Source organism: Typopeltis vanoorti, chromosome 22 (genome assembly GCF_054136105.1).
Source record: "Typopeltis vanoorti isolate ZY-2024b chromosome 22, IOZ_Tvanoo_1.0, whole genome shotgun sequence".
Taxonomy (NCBI): Eukaryota; Metazoa; Arthropoda; class Arachnida; order Uropygi; family Thelyphonidae; genus Typopeltis; species Typopeltis vanoorti.
The window spans coordinates 56555072-56570785 of NC_143570.1; the positions used below are offsets into that span (position 1 = coordinate 56555072).

Sequence of the window (15714 nt, forward strand, 5' to 3'; positions counted from 1 at the left end):
AAGACAGTATTCAAACCAGTTTTAACTTATGGATCTGAGAGCTGGGTCAGAAGTAAAACACTTGACCAAAGACTAGAGACCGCAGATATGAGAGTCCTGAGAAAGATTAGAGGCATGAACAGATGGCATCAATGGCAATATCATATTAAAAATGAGGATATCAGGAAAGAACTTGACATTGTCGGCATCCAGGAATGCATTAGCAGAGCTAATCTCAGGTGGTATGGCCACTTAAACAGAATGGGTGAGGAAAGATTAGCAAAACAAGTGTTCTCTGCCAGGTTGGTAGGAAAACAACCCAGAGGAAGACCAAAATATAGGTGGATTGATATGGTACAAAGTGCTTTAGATGATAGAAATATAAGATCTGATAATGTTGGAGTCTTGGCAAGTAACAGACTGATTTGGAGGAAAATTGTAGATAGGAAGTTAGTAATGATGTAAATTTTTCATGTAGTACTATCATATCCTGTATACCCCTTGAGGGTACATGTCAGGAATTTGATGATGATGAGTTGCAGGTTGTAGTTTTTAGTAAACATCTCTCGTGGTAGGCTGTTCCAGAGGATAGAGGTAAAAGCAGGTTCAGTGAGTTTGCAGTTGTACAGTAAACGGATGCTGGGCATTGCTGCTCTTGTATTAACAGGTGCAACAGAAAGTAGACAAATGATGGTTGCAAGTTGAGTGGATCAATGATCATTAAAAGACCTGTAGAATATACATGGAATACATAAACATTATGCCTGTAACACAGAGGTTGAATTGAATCGCTAAGAGAGAGATCATCTATCATATAAATTCCTCTCCTCTGGACAGCATCAAGAATTTTTAGAGAAGTTTTAGGTGCTCCACTGCAACCATGTGAGCAGTATTCTAGACACAGCCAGATTTGGGATTTGTATATAATTAAGTATTGGTTGGATATAAAATAGCACCTTGAATGAAAGAGAATGCCTAGTTTTTTTGGATGCTGAGAAAGGTACTGACGTGCTGTTTGTGCCAGGAGAGACTGGAGGTGAATATTAGCCCGAGCAGAGGGATCTGATCTGGTCTGGTGATTTATGTATTACTGAGGATAAGGGAATGAGCTTAGATTTCTTTTGTGAGAGAAGAGGCAAGAATGAGTTTCGGTGACATTGAACATATGACCATATTGTCCTTGCCACACTGAAGAATATTACATAGGGCAATGTTTGAGGCACTAGTTGTAGTTGATCTTGATGCTTCGGATATCTGTGCACTGCATGGTCAAATGAGTAGGATGAATGGAGAGTACTATTCTGCAAAACTTTGGATAGGATTAGTGGTCAGTGAGAGTATGTCGTTTATGTACAAGAGAAAGAGGAGGTGATAAAACAGAGCTCTGAGGTACTCCTGGGGTACCATGACATGCAGTAACAACTAGAGAGGAAGCTGGCAACCCAATTATAGAGAGTGGTAGGTAGACCAAAGGATGGAAGTTTGTTTAGCAGGCTTTGATCCCACACATGATCATAGGTCTGAAAATGTAAAAGCGACAGCACAAGTTTCTTTGAACCTTTCCATTGCACATGTCTAGTAGTGGGTGATATAAGTTAAGAGGTTGGCCATGGATCTTGAATAGTGGAATCCATATCGATGGTCGCTGATTAATTGGTGAGCATCTAGGTGATGGAGAAGTTGACTATTGATGCCGTTCTCCATTATTGTGGAGAGAAGTGAGGTGATAACATCTGGTCAGTAGTTTGACAGTAGACCTCTATCTCCCTTTTTTGGAATAGGCCGGATATGTGGTTGCTTCCACACATTGGGATAAGTAGCTATGTGTAATGGATTGTAGAGATGATACTAGGACAGGGGCTGAATATCCAGGTTGAATAATATGTGCTTGATTATCTCCAAAATATACTCCATGCTCTACTTGATCATTTTTTGGCTGTTTGATATTACTTAGGGTTCCACAATGACTATGGAGAAAGTGGAAATTGAGATGATGTTTTTGGAAGTGCAGTTGTAGCTGTTTGGACAATACTTTATATGCATACATGAGTGTTTCATTGACAGTTGTTCAGGTGACTAGCATAGCACTGAATTTACCAGATGAGAAATGTATTTGTCAGCCTGGTCAATATTCAACATAGGCATCCATGCAGGAAAACATGGTTCTCGTAAAGATAAAGTGAAGGACAGGGGAGAACAGAAAAATGACTGCTTCCACATGCTCTCTTCAATATCTCACATCAATAGTGGAAGAATTGCAGAGGAGCAGATTGTAAGATCTATAGCAGAATATGAGTGGGTAGGTATATGAAAAAAAAAAAAGTACTGTATCCATTATTAAGAAGTGAGTGGTCATCAGTGTCAAGCATATGCTCAACAATCTGGTCTTGGCTGTTTGTGTTGGTGCTATCTGACAGACCATTGTGTCATTAAAGTGATTTATATGACACATGGGATGAGGCAATTGCAAAATGAGATTATCAAGGTTCATTTGGCACCTTCTCAGCACAAAAGGATTTCAGGACAGGTGTTAATGTGTGATATTGTGGCAAAATGAAACATATTACAATAAGAAATTCTACTAAGAGATGGATAGCTATCAATTCCAGAGCACTTTAAGCTGGATGTGCCGAAAAGGCATATGGCTTCCCAAACAGATAGGAAGTCCTCCGTGAGCAGGTCCTCCTCTAGTTCTGTTTTTTAAAATAAGTGAAATGCCTTAAGGCGGGACTTCACTGGATTTTAAACATGCTTCCTGCATACAGAAAAAACAGACAATTCTTCTGTAGAGACATAAACCTTTTATTGTATTGATATTTTTGACAGAATCCATATAAGTTTCACTGTAAGAATTTGTCTGTTCTTTTGGTTTGTAGGCTTATTGATTTCTGAGAGATTGACTTATCTTTGTCTGGCTTGTATTGTCAAATGACTTTGGGAAGTATGAATAGAGCCAGTGTCCATTTCTTCCCTCAGGAAATATGTTTAACCTCAGACATATTTCCTGAGGGAAATATGTCTACCAGCTGTGGTGGATGAAATAGTGAGAATAAAGTGCACTTCTTATCCATGTTATTCAATAGGTGTTACAGAATCGTATCCAGATTTTGCTGAATGTCTACAGACGTCATGGCCGGTTGGGATGTTAATACGGTACTTGATATGTCAGGGTTGACTTGACTCTTGTGTTTAATTTGCATTCAGTGGATACAAAAGTATCAATTTTTACTGTGGAAGTTTCTGGTGATTTTTCTTTTAGTGATGTCCTTGCCAAATTTTCATGACAAGTGGGTTATCATTCAGAGAAATAATTTTAAGAGGTGTTTTCAGAACTGAGACTATAATAGGTCAGGAAATTAATGCAATCCAAAGAAAAGCACTCATGAAATAGAACTTAGGCTTGTTGAAAGTATCGAATGGTGTGAGAGATATGTGGGTTTATGTTGTTTTGATATTTTCTTAACTGCCACCTTTTCAGCAAAAGATTTTAGGGTAGGTGTTGTTGTGACAGCTGGCTTGCAATTTGCATTCTGATATGAGATATTTTGTTCAGGAAATTCGTTTCTTTTTCATTCTTTTCCCACCTTTAGCTTGCTTGGGAGTAAGCTGGATGGTCTCTCTTAAAACTGACACATTAAGGTTTTTTTTTGCATAGCAAAATTTATTATCATGCTCTTTACTACCATATCAGGCACACATGATATAGCCAAAACAAATAGTTTGGGCATGTCCAATTTTTGACATGTAAGGCATCTTCTAAACCCTTTTGAATAAAGAAGGGTGACCTATCTGTAGATACATCATCTGATAACATAGATCCTTGTGACATGACACCTGAAAATCTGAGGATGGAGTATTCATGTGTAAAAGAATTTTAAATGCATCTATGTATGGAGCCATATACACTGATGTCTCCTCCTCCATAGTTTGTTGCAGTGCTGGTATGGCATATTGGATAACTCTGGCATTACATTTATAAATGCATTTACTGCTTACCTGATATCAAGTGGGCATACCATGCACTACTGACATTGCAGACAATCCAACAATGAATTACAGACAATACAACTAGCTGGATTGTCTGTAATTTGTTTGGATCATTCTAAAGCCACCCATTTTGCTGAAGCAAGGGGGGGGGGGATTCTCTTTCCAGATATTCATGGGGTCACACTGCATAGCAACCATGATGGTAAAAACTGGATCCCAAGACAGTGACAAGGAACAGAGAAGAATAAAAAAAAGTAAAGAATACAGGAAGAAAAGTATAGAAAAAAAGGAAGAATGAAAAGGGCCAGTATACCATTACTGGAAGCTATGCCCTTTCTCAGGTGACTGACTAAATTCTCTCTTGCCCCCCCCCCCCCCCCCCCCCCACACACACACAGAGGGGCAAGAGAGAATTTAGTGTTACATAGTGCAAATATAACAAAGAACATCATTGAACAGCCATGAATGACCAACGGTCCATTTAGAACTATGGGGGAGAAGTGCAAATATCAGAAGGGTGATTATTCAGCATGTGGATTCATACCATTTGATTTTTTAACATCACTGAGTTACAAGGTTGGTCTGAAAAGTTCTCGGCCTAACACTGAAAAAACAAATTTATAAGTTCAAAATTATTTTTATTTTTCAACATAAGCTCCCTTATGACTAATACATTTATTCCAGCAATGCTCCAGTGCCATTATCCCATCCCTGGAGTGATTCTCAGTGTAAGATCTGCAAAATATCCCTCTACAGCTGCAATCACCTGTTGATTCAAAGAACAATGCTGACCAGCGAAGAAGAGTTTTAGTTTAGGGAAGAGATAGAAGTCAGAGGGAGCCAAACCTAGGAATAGGGTGGATGTTCTAACAATTCATAGTGCAGATCCCTTAATTTTCCCATTGCCAAAACACCTTTGGCAATGGGAAAATTAAGAGCAGGTGCATTGTCCTGATAAAAGTTGATTTTTTCTTCTGCAAACTGTGTCTTTTCTCACAAATTTTTTCGTGTAGTCTGGTTAAAAGATTAGAATAATATTCCATGGTTATTGTTTTACCCTTTTCAAGATAATTAATAAACAAAATGCCTTTAGCATCCAAAACACTGATGCCATGACCTTTCCTGCTGATGGAACCGACTTTCTCTTCTTTGGCACTGAACAACCGGCTTCTGTCCACTGTTTTGACAGCTGTTCGGATTCTGGTCTGTAATGGTGAATTCAAGTCTCATCCATAGTAATAAATCAACCACACAAAATCAGTTTTATTCTTGTTAAAATGCTCCAAGCACTGTTCAGAGATTTTCATGGGAGTGCATTTTTGATCTGCTGTGAGCAAGCAAGCACGGCACCCATCTTGCGCAAAGCTTTTTCATTTGCAATTCTTCACGCAAAATATATCCTACATGTCCTTTTGAAATGCCTATATTCTCAGCAATTTCATGCACTTGGACTCGCTGTTCATCCAATACCATATCGTGCACTTGATCAATGATTTCTGGTCATTAAACTTTTTGGACGTCCTTCACATGGATCATCTTCAAGGCTGGTACGCCCACGTTTAAACTCAGCAGCCGATTTCTTAATTGTCAAAAACAAAGGAGAAGAGTGCCCACAAACTTTTATGAACTTCGAATGAATTTCTTTTGGCATTAAACCTTCTTTTACAAAGAATTTTATAACCACACGATACTCAATTTTATCCATTTCAAGGGATACAGACAACAATTTTGCTTCAGACAGCTGTATAAAACAAACTACTTGATAGAATGACTTGCAATTTCACATGGATGCTCATGACAGATGTACCACCAACTTAGAAAAAATAAAATAAAAAATCTTGCAGATAGTGTTGACATCTATGGTCGAGACTAAGAACTTTTCAGACCACCCTTATAGATGGTCTACTGCAGTGTTTCTCAAAGTGTGGTAAACATACCCCCTGGGGTACGCGAATGGTCTTCAGGGGGTACGTGGCAATTTTCGGCTATGCATCATTAATGCATGGAATCATCATATTTCTCAGTAAATAGCACAATTAGAGACAACTGGGATAAAAATGGCATTACCTGATGAATCACATCTTCTCCTTCAACAGAAGCTGCTGTATGGACTGTATGCTGTATGGTGGTGACAAGTGAAACCATATGTTGCCAGTGCAACATATGGTTTCACTTGACACCACCCATTGTGAACATGTTAAAACTAAGATATATATAGTGAATGTGTTTCAGATATTATGGAATTCAGTCAAAGAGAAGCATTTCAACTCATCATCATCATCAAATTCCTGCCATGTACCCTCAAGGGGTGTACAGGATATGACAGTACTACATGAAAAAATTACATCATTACTAACTTTCTATCTACAATTTTCCTCCAAATCAGTCTATTACTTGTCAAGACTCCAACATTATCAGATCTTATATTTCTATCGTCTAAAGCACTTTGTACCGTATCAATCCACCTATATCTTGGTCTTCCTCTGGGTCGTTTTCCTGCCAACCTGGCAGAGAACACTTGTTTTGCTAATCTTTCCTCTCCCATTCTATTTAAGTGACCATACCATCTGAGATTAGCTCTGCTAACGCATTCCTGGATGCTGACAATGTCAAGTTCTTTCCTAATATCCTCATTTTTAATATGATATTGCCATTGATGCCATCTGTTCACGCCTCTAATCTTTCTCAGGACTCTCATATCTGCGGTCTCTAGTCTTTGGTCAAGTGTTTTACTTCTGACCCAGCTCTCAGATCCATAAGTTAAAATTGGTTTGAACACAGTCTTGTATACAGCTAATTTAGTGTTCCGACTAATTTCTTTCTTATTCCATATGAATTTATTCAATTGACTTCCCACGATACCAGCTTTGCTGATTCTGTTGTCTATTTCTATATTTAGTTTACCATCTTCAGTAAAAATTGTGCCTAAGTAGCTGAAATGTTTTACTTGTTCCACAGGTTCTCCATTCACAATACAGTTGACATTTTCAATGATTCTGCCTATTTTCATTGTCTTTGTCTTTTTATTGCTGACCTTCATACCATATCTATTACAACAGCTATTCAATTTAGTCAGAGAATCTTGCAGACTTGTAGCAGATTTATTTAGAAGTATAACATCATCCGCATAAAGCAAAGAGCTGACATTAACATCTCCAATTTTGATATCAGGTTTAATACCACATTCCTTCATAATGTGATCCATATAGATAATGAATAATAGAGGGGATAATGTACATCCTTGTCTCACACCAGATTTAACATTAAACCATCTTCCTGTACTTCCTTCAATTCTAACTGCTGACTCACAACTCAAATAAAGACTAAGTATTGCTTGATATAATGCCCCATTGACACCATATAACTGCAGCGTATTGAATAGCTTCTCTCTTGGCACCTTGTCATATGCCTTTTCCAAATCGACAAAACTTAAATACAGATCTTTGTTATATTCCCATGCTTTCTCGACTATTTGTCATAAAGTGAAGATCTGATCCTGACAGCCTCTATTTGGCCTGAATCCAGCTTGTTCTTCACCAAGCTTTTCTTCCACAATTCTTCTCAAACGTTTCTCAAGTATACTTGCATAGATCTTGCCAGGAACACTCAGTAGGGAAATACCTCTGTAATTCTCACATTCAGTTTTATTTCCCTTTTTATATATGGGTACTATGAGAGCTCTACTCCAATCATCGGGAATTCGTCCCTCTGTCCAGGCTTTCTGAACTATGCAGTGCAGCCACTGTAAGACTCTTATACCACCATACTTCAGCATTTCTGGTCGAATATCATCTACTCCTGCTGCCTTTCCACATTTCAAGCCTTTGATGGCTTTTTCTACTTCAAGTATGGATATGTATTCCTGACTGCATGCCTGGTCAGTGTTTTTTATCACTGTGCTGTCATCACTGCTTGTTTCATTTAGCAATTTTTTGAAGTAATTACTCTATACTTTAAGGATATCTTTTTCTCCTGTTTTCATGTCATCTTTATCATCTCTAATTCCTCTTACAGCACTCTTTCCTCCATTTCTGAGCTTCTTCAACAACCACCAAAATATTTTGCCACCTTCTTGATATTTATTTTATATGTTCTTGCCAAAGTCTTCCCGTGACTTTTGTTTAGCTAGTTTTACACAGTGTTTAGCTTTCTTACATTTGTCTCTGTATTCTGTAAGAGTAAAAGCTGACTTATTTGCCAGGAACTTTTGATATGCTTTCTTCTTTTTCTTCACTGCTTCTTTAACTTCCTGTGTCCACCAGGGAGTTCTGATTTTTTTATCCTTGCACACAACCTCACCACATGCCTCTCTGGCAGAATCAATCAACGTTTCCTTCAGAGTTTGCCACTGAATCTCCAAGGTTTGATTCCTGTTCTCAAACTCTTTCATTTTCTTTTCAATAATATTTCTGTATTTTAGTCTACAGTTCACATCTGAGAGCTGCTCAACTTTTATTCGCTTTAAAACTTTCTTACATTTTATTCTTTTCAATATGAAATTCAATTTTATCCTGCTCAAGACTAAATAGTGATCACTTCCAATTTCAAATCCTCTGTACACTCTGGTGTCCTGCACCAGGGAGAAAACATCACTATCAACAATAACATAGTCAATGAGACTTTTCTTATTCCTTGCCTCTTCTCTCCATGTGAATTTGTGCACATTTTTATGTTGGAACATGGTGTTAGTAATAACCAGTCCATGTCCTGAGCAGAAATCCAACAGATATTTGCCATTATTATTAGCATTGCTCTTTTCTCCAAATTTTCCCAAAATATTTTTGTATGTCTCACAATCATTTCCTACTCTACTATTTAGATCCCCAACAAGGACCAACTTTTCCTTTTTCATTGTGTCAGTTGCTTTTTCTAAAGCCTCAAAAAATTCCTCCACTTCTACCTTAGTAGAACCTTCTGTGGGACCATAGGCACAAATAAGTCTCATTGTCCAGTTCCCCATTCTCATATTTGCCCACATTACTCTACTTGAGACTGACTGCCATTCAAGAAGATTAGCCTCGTATTTTGTGTTGAATACTATGGCTACTCCTTCTTTTCCTTGATTGTCATTGCCTGAATATAACATTTTGTATTTATTGCTCAGAAAGATCTCACCAGTTTTGGTCTTTTTTGTTTCAGTCACCCCTATTATGTCGATCTGGTACTTATCTAATTCCTCAGCTAGCTCCATTTCTTTGCCATTCAGGCTTCTTACGTTGATAGTACCAATCTTTAACTCTGGTGATGTTGAGTTGGGGTTTGTTTTCAGATTTGTGCATTTCAACTCAAACTGTTGAAATGCTCATTTGTCTTTGGTTCGCGCGATCTTTTGTTAATACTGCACCAATCATATGCGCTTCTTCATAGCTGCTCTATGTATATCAAGTCTTGTAAATTACTGGTAATTTTGCTTGAAATAATGGGAAAGATGAAGCTATTTGAGTAGATGACTTTGAAGATGAACACAAGGAAACTGTTCTCCATGCCAAAAGTAGGGATAGCGAGTAGGAGCTTCTTGGTAAGTCACACCATTTTCAGTTTTTTTTCTGAAAACTTTAATTTCCGAAAATCCCCATATATATCTTGAACAACTATTTTTTAGCTTTAATTTTGGGAAAAAAGTACAAGTTATATTCGAGTAAATAGGGTAATTTTTTTAGCTTTCAAATTCTTAAGTATACATCATTAGTTAAAGATTGGATTTATAAAACCTACAAAAGAGAGCAATATAGCAAATACAAGTAGCTGTAAGCAACAAGAAAATGTTGATATTGCATCTGGATCAAATGAAATTGATAAGGGTGTGTCATCTGACATCTCTAGAGAACCAACTAGGAAGAAGATGAAAAATCTTCTTGAGCATGATATGAATTACTTGAAATGTGGATTTTCATGGACGGGAAATGAAGAGGAACCTATTCCAAATTTTGTTCTATTAAAAATAAATCATATTTTTTGTTTACATGAACATATAAATTCAAATAAAATAGATATTTACAATGAAATATACTTTATTTATTTATTATTTGATAAGGGGGGGTACTTGGTAATAATGAAAATTTAAGAAGGGGTACGCAGATACCTGAAGTTTGAAAAACACTGGTCTACTGAACTGATGTTTCATTTTTCCACTTAATTTTTTTTTTCCTCTTAAAAACATTTAAGTGACCTTGTGACCTTGAGTATACTTTATTACTGCTATCATCAAGTATACACAAGGTCACAAGGTAATAGCAGTAATACATATGCTATATGGATATAAAGTAGGAATGTGGTAATTTATGGAGTTCAAATTGTTGTCGCTCTAGAATCACTAAATCTTTTGATGGAAGATCAATAATAATAAAGAGGAGATATTTCACAGAGTGGGAAGAGAGGAAATAAAGGAAATATCTGGATACTATGTTAGAATGCTCCAAGTGAGGAAATGATATCATATCACAGCATTCACTTTCTATACAGAAAGTGAATGCTATGATATGAAATGAATGTGTGTCAAAGACAAACAGATCAAATGGGCTTTCATGATTTCACAAACGTCAAATAACAGTAATTTATTTTAAACAAGTTATTTATGTTAAAAAAAACAAAGTAAACAAACTTTTAGTTCATAGTTACTGGAATCAAATGAATCATTACTGTAGTACACAGCTTCTATGGAGTTTAATATCTGTTGCTCTATATGAGGATTTTTGGTTGTCTCTCTAATATCATCCTGTCAAAATAAATCAATAATTTTAACAATTTAATTATTATTATTAACAGTATTAATTTTAAAAGTGACAATTACACAAATCACACAGAAAACATGCTACAAACACACAAAGCAATGGAATACAATCTGCCATTCAAGATCCACTTCCTGCATTCACATTTGGATGACTACTTCAAAACTGAGTGCCAATAGTCATTAACAAACAATTCCATCAGGATGTTTCTTGCATAAAACAACATGAACTCCAGTATCTTCTTCTTCTGCAGCTTCTCCCACTTAAGTGGGGTCACTGTTTCTTATCAGTAACATGAACTCCAGTATGCTTACTGATTATTGAATCAAGAAACCAGTAAGCTCAGATATAAATTAGGGATGCACCGAAGTGGAATTTTGCCAAAGCACTGAATATTCAGTCGAAGTACACTGATTAAATTTTCTAAACAAATGCTTTCAAAACAAAATATAATAAAATAAAATAAATAAATAAATACATTCATTAAAAATTGATAAAAAATTTTAATGATATTTTTAAAATTTAAATCATAATGTTTAAAGGTTAATTATGATATTATGATCTGGCTGATTATTCATCACTTGGGCTAAAATGCAGAATGAAAAAAAGATTAAAAACCATGTGAAATAATACTTCCTAATCATGTGTTCCTTTTATTTCTATGTGTGTCCACATAGAAATAAAAGGAACCTTTGAAAGTTTCAAAACCTGACCAGAGAGGTTATGAGAATATAATCTTTGGCAATGGAGTAGTCTTAGCTTGCACTACTAAAAAGATTTGCCTGCCAAGGCATCTGTGTATTCACCTTTATTACTTCTTTTGATTAAAGTTTCACTGGCCTGACAGCTGTTTCAAACTGTTAGGGTTCATTAAAGGTCATGCAAAAACTTTAAAATAACAAGAATCCTCATTCAATAGCAATTCTTTTTCAGAGAATTGAATTTCTCATAAATGAACAGCAGTCGGCTCTTAAGAGTAGTTATCAAAGAGCTAATGCCTAATTCTCTTTGATTAAGCGCCTCCGTAGCGCAATTGGAAGAACGAGGTACATTGCGCCCTTCGATTGGAATTGGCCTAAGTTCGATTCTCGTCGCGACGGGAGGAATCTTTATCTGGTCGATTTCAATCGATGGTGAGTTAGCCGATCTCATACGGAGGTAGCAGGGTTTTTTCTCCCGGAAACTCGGGTTTTTCATCCCGCATACATACAAATCGGCCCTTCAGAACACACGCAATTTACAGACAAAAATTACTAGTTGTGGTGGTGTTGGAGGTGGGCGGTAGATGGCGTTGATTCGTAGTAGAGGTAAGGTGTAGAGACAGTTGAAGATGTCCTCCCGCGATGAGCCTTCGGACTCCTTGGAGGTATCAGGAATAATAATAATAATAATAATAATAAAAAGGGAAAATACAATTTTGCTTTCCCTAAAATATAATATAGAACCGAGATGCTTCAATTTGAAATAAGTGAGATACTATAATGGGGAATATTATAGATCCATCTGTATTTTATAGCCAAATGTAGAAAAAAACTTAAAACTTGAAAATTTACCAGAGTTTATAAGAATGTGAGATAAGCTTTTTAGTAATTTTTCGAAAGCAAGAAAATTTTTCTACTTGTTCTATTTTCACCTTGTTTCTATATTTTGATGTAAATATAAACGAATCTGTAATATTGTCTATTACAGTATCTATGTAAGACAAATTAAATATAAGCTTCTTATGTTAAAAAACGTTTAATTTTCTTGACCAAAAAGCTCTGGAATGACTTTTAATGGGATTATATAGATCAAGTGCATATAATAAACAATTATGTTATACCAACTAGTTTCACCAACTAAGGCTGTTGGCATCTTCAGGGTACATAACTGATGTAAAGCACTAAAAAGTAAAAAAACTGTTGCAAACTATAATCAACCGATTCCAATTATATTAAACAAAGAACAGAGCGCGTACAATACATGCATAGAGCGTGCATGATCTCACTCATTATTTAGGAACGGTCTATAGTTGGCACTGTAATTCAGTTCTGGCGAGTGAGAGATCTAATAAGGGTCTTCCAGATCATGGGTAAGATTAGTCCTATGTTCCTATTAAGGTTTTGTATACAGCAGGCAACTGTTGTGGCCTCTTTAAAAATTCGGGAGCGGAAGTCCTCCTCTATGTAAGAAATTGTGCTTCAATCCCACTCTATGGTATGGTTCATTCTTGAGAAATGAAAAGCTAATTCCGATTTTTCTTCTCTGTAATTATTGGCATCACCTATGTGTTCTTTTTGCCTAATTTCAAGGCTCCTTGAAGTTTGGCGGAATGTAATTCAAGCCGCACGAGCAGGGTATGTTATAAACTCCAGCATATTTAGAGAAAGGATGGCTATCTTTTGGAGATCTTAAGAATTGTCTCATTGTTTCTGTAGGTTTAACGGCCACTCTTATTTTATGTGGTCTAAGGAGTCTTGCAATCTTACTGGAAACTGTCTCTAAGTATGGAATGACGATGGTAGAAATATAGCGTATATCATCTCGTTGTCTTTGTCGGGGTTCAGAGAAAAGATATCTACCAACCTTACCATGAATGGATTTCCTCAAAGACTCGTCCACAAGATACTTTTCTCTGAACCCCGACAAAGACAACGAGATGATATACGCTATATTTCTACCATCGTCATCCCATACTTAGGGACAGTTTCCAATAAGATTGTAAGACTCCTTAGACCACATAAAATAAGAATGGCCTTTAAACCTACAGAAACGATTAGACAATTCTTAAGATCTCCAAAAGATAGCCATCCTTTCTCCAAATATGCTGGAGTTTATAACATACCCTGCTCGTGCGGCTTGAATTACATTCCGCCAAACTTCAAGGAGCCTTGAAATTAGGCAAAAAGAACACATAGGTGACGTCAATAATAACAGAGAAGAAAAATCGGGGTTAGCTTTTCATTTCTCAAGAATGAACCATACCATAGAGTTGAATTGAAGCACAATTCCTTACATAGAGGAGGACTTCCGCTCCCGAATTTTTAAAGAAGCCACAACAGTTGCCTGCTGTATACAAAACCTTAACAGAAACAAAGGACTAATCTTACCCATGATCTGGAAGACCCTTATTAGATCTCTCAACTCGCCAGAACTGAATTACACTGCCAACTATAGAACGTTCCTAAATAACAACAAGTGAGATCATGCATGCTCTATGCATGTATTGTACATGCTCTGTTCTTTGTTTAATATAATTGGAATCGGTTGATTATAGTTTGCAACAGTTTTTTACTTTTTAGTGCCTTACATCAATTATGTACCCTGAAGATGTCAACAGCCTTAGTTGGTGAAACTAGTTGGTATAACATAGTTATTATATGCACTTGATCAATATAATCCCATTAAAAGTCATTCTATAAGCTTCTTAGCTCTATGGTTTAATATTTTAGTATCCACCCGCCTAGAGATCACTTATGATGAATTTAACTTTCTAACATAGCATAGTTACAGTGATGAATAAGCTTTTATCTTCTCTTCTGAGTGTAATTTTTTTTTACCTTTGTCACTTTGAACCCTAGTGTTTCAGGCTTGCAAAGCTTACTCAATTCATTAAATATGGGTTGTGAGTTAGAGTTTGTGCTGTTTAAATAATGCATTCCAGGCAGCTCCAATTCCGGTCTTGTTTTATAAGCACACTGGTAAATTTTTGAAACTTCACCTTCTTTTAACATTTGGTTGTTATGGATCCATTTATAAAATATAAATGGATTCATAACATCCTCCATTTCAACATAAAAAACAATAATTTAATTTCATAGAAAACATTGCATTTAAAAAAACAATATAGCATAAAATAAGAACAAAATATTACACTTATTTAATCAAAAATAAACTAAAAAAAATAAATGGAACTTATTTTAAACTGTGAAACATAGAGAATAATTATGGATTTAATGAACAAAATGAATTTATGACAAATTCAAGTAGCATATATCTAGTTTCTTCATAAATATTTCCAACTTCTGGGGAAAAAAAAAACTCTTTCAAGTAATTGTAGAATAAGTTTGCTCATTAGCCTTGGAAACTCTTCTATATGAAGTTGTGCAAGATAAGGGGAGGCTTTTCTGACTGGTATTTATTATGATGTGTGTAACAGGAATTTTTTGCTTCAGCTGGCAGAATATTGAATCTGTTTACTGATTCAGCAAAGCCAAATATCTGAAAAACAACACATCAAATAACAAATATTCCACATCCTGAATATAAATGGGAGATTTCAAGAAAGATGCTTTTTAAACTTCAAGTAAATCAGCATTAAATGAACCACCAAAAATGTGTGTAAAATGTGTTCTCCATGATGAACAAAAACAAACATACATGAAAATCTACATAAAAATAGGCACAGCTCTTATTTATTGTCCATAATCTATTGATGAGTTATGATTAAACATTATAATTCAAAATAGAAACAGCAGCTAAGTGTTTGTAAACAAAAACTCTCTCTTTCAATTCAGAAACTGTACATGGTAATTTTCATCTGGAAAAGTACCATGTACAGTTTCTCGGATGAAAGAGTTTTTGTGTATATAGCAATGAGACATAGTTAACCAATAGATCCTGTGATTTCTGATTTTAAAGAAATATGCTGTAAGCTAAGAAAACAGTATCCATTTGGTAAACCAGCTAAGTATGATAGATATAAGTAAAAACTAGAATTAATTCAATTGTGAATTAAAAATTGTAAGACAAAATTGGAATTCTGGCTATTTAGTAATACTAAAACTAATCTAAGAAGCTTTTATAGATATGTAAAATAGGGTAAGGATAACAAGAAACTAATTAAGCATAATCAGCATCTCTGGAAAACAGTTTTGAATGTTCCAACTTATGGCTGTCTTAAGAATTTAGTAAGTTGGAAGATTATTTTTCACTTGGTTAGACTATAGTAAATTTAGTTTAATCCTTTATCCAAGTGTGAGCAAACAAAGTTTGCACCTGAAAGTATCTTCAGGACTGGGGTAAGGTAGTACAACACCAG

At 35.8% G+C, this 15714-nt stretch overlaps 1 protein-coding gene across 1 annotated transcript in view; it reads right to left on the minus strand.

The window, feature by feature from the left end:
• Positions 1 to 15714, minus strand: part of Vps50 (vacuolar protein sorting 50) — a 664618-nt gene that overhangs the window by 616545 nt on the left and 32359 nt on the right. The window contains exon 3 of the mRNA XM_090411754.1: positions 10568 to 10681. Within this exon, the coding sequence (XP_090267880.1) occupies positions 10568 to 10681 (114 nt within the window). The remainder of the gene's footprint in view (positions 1 to 10567; positions 10682 to 15714) is intronic.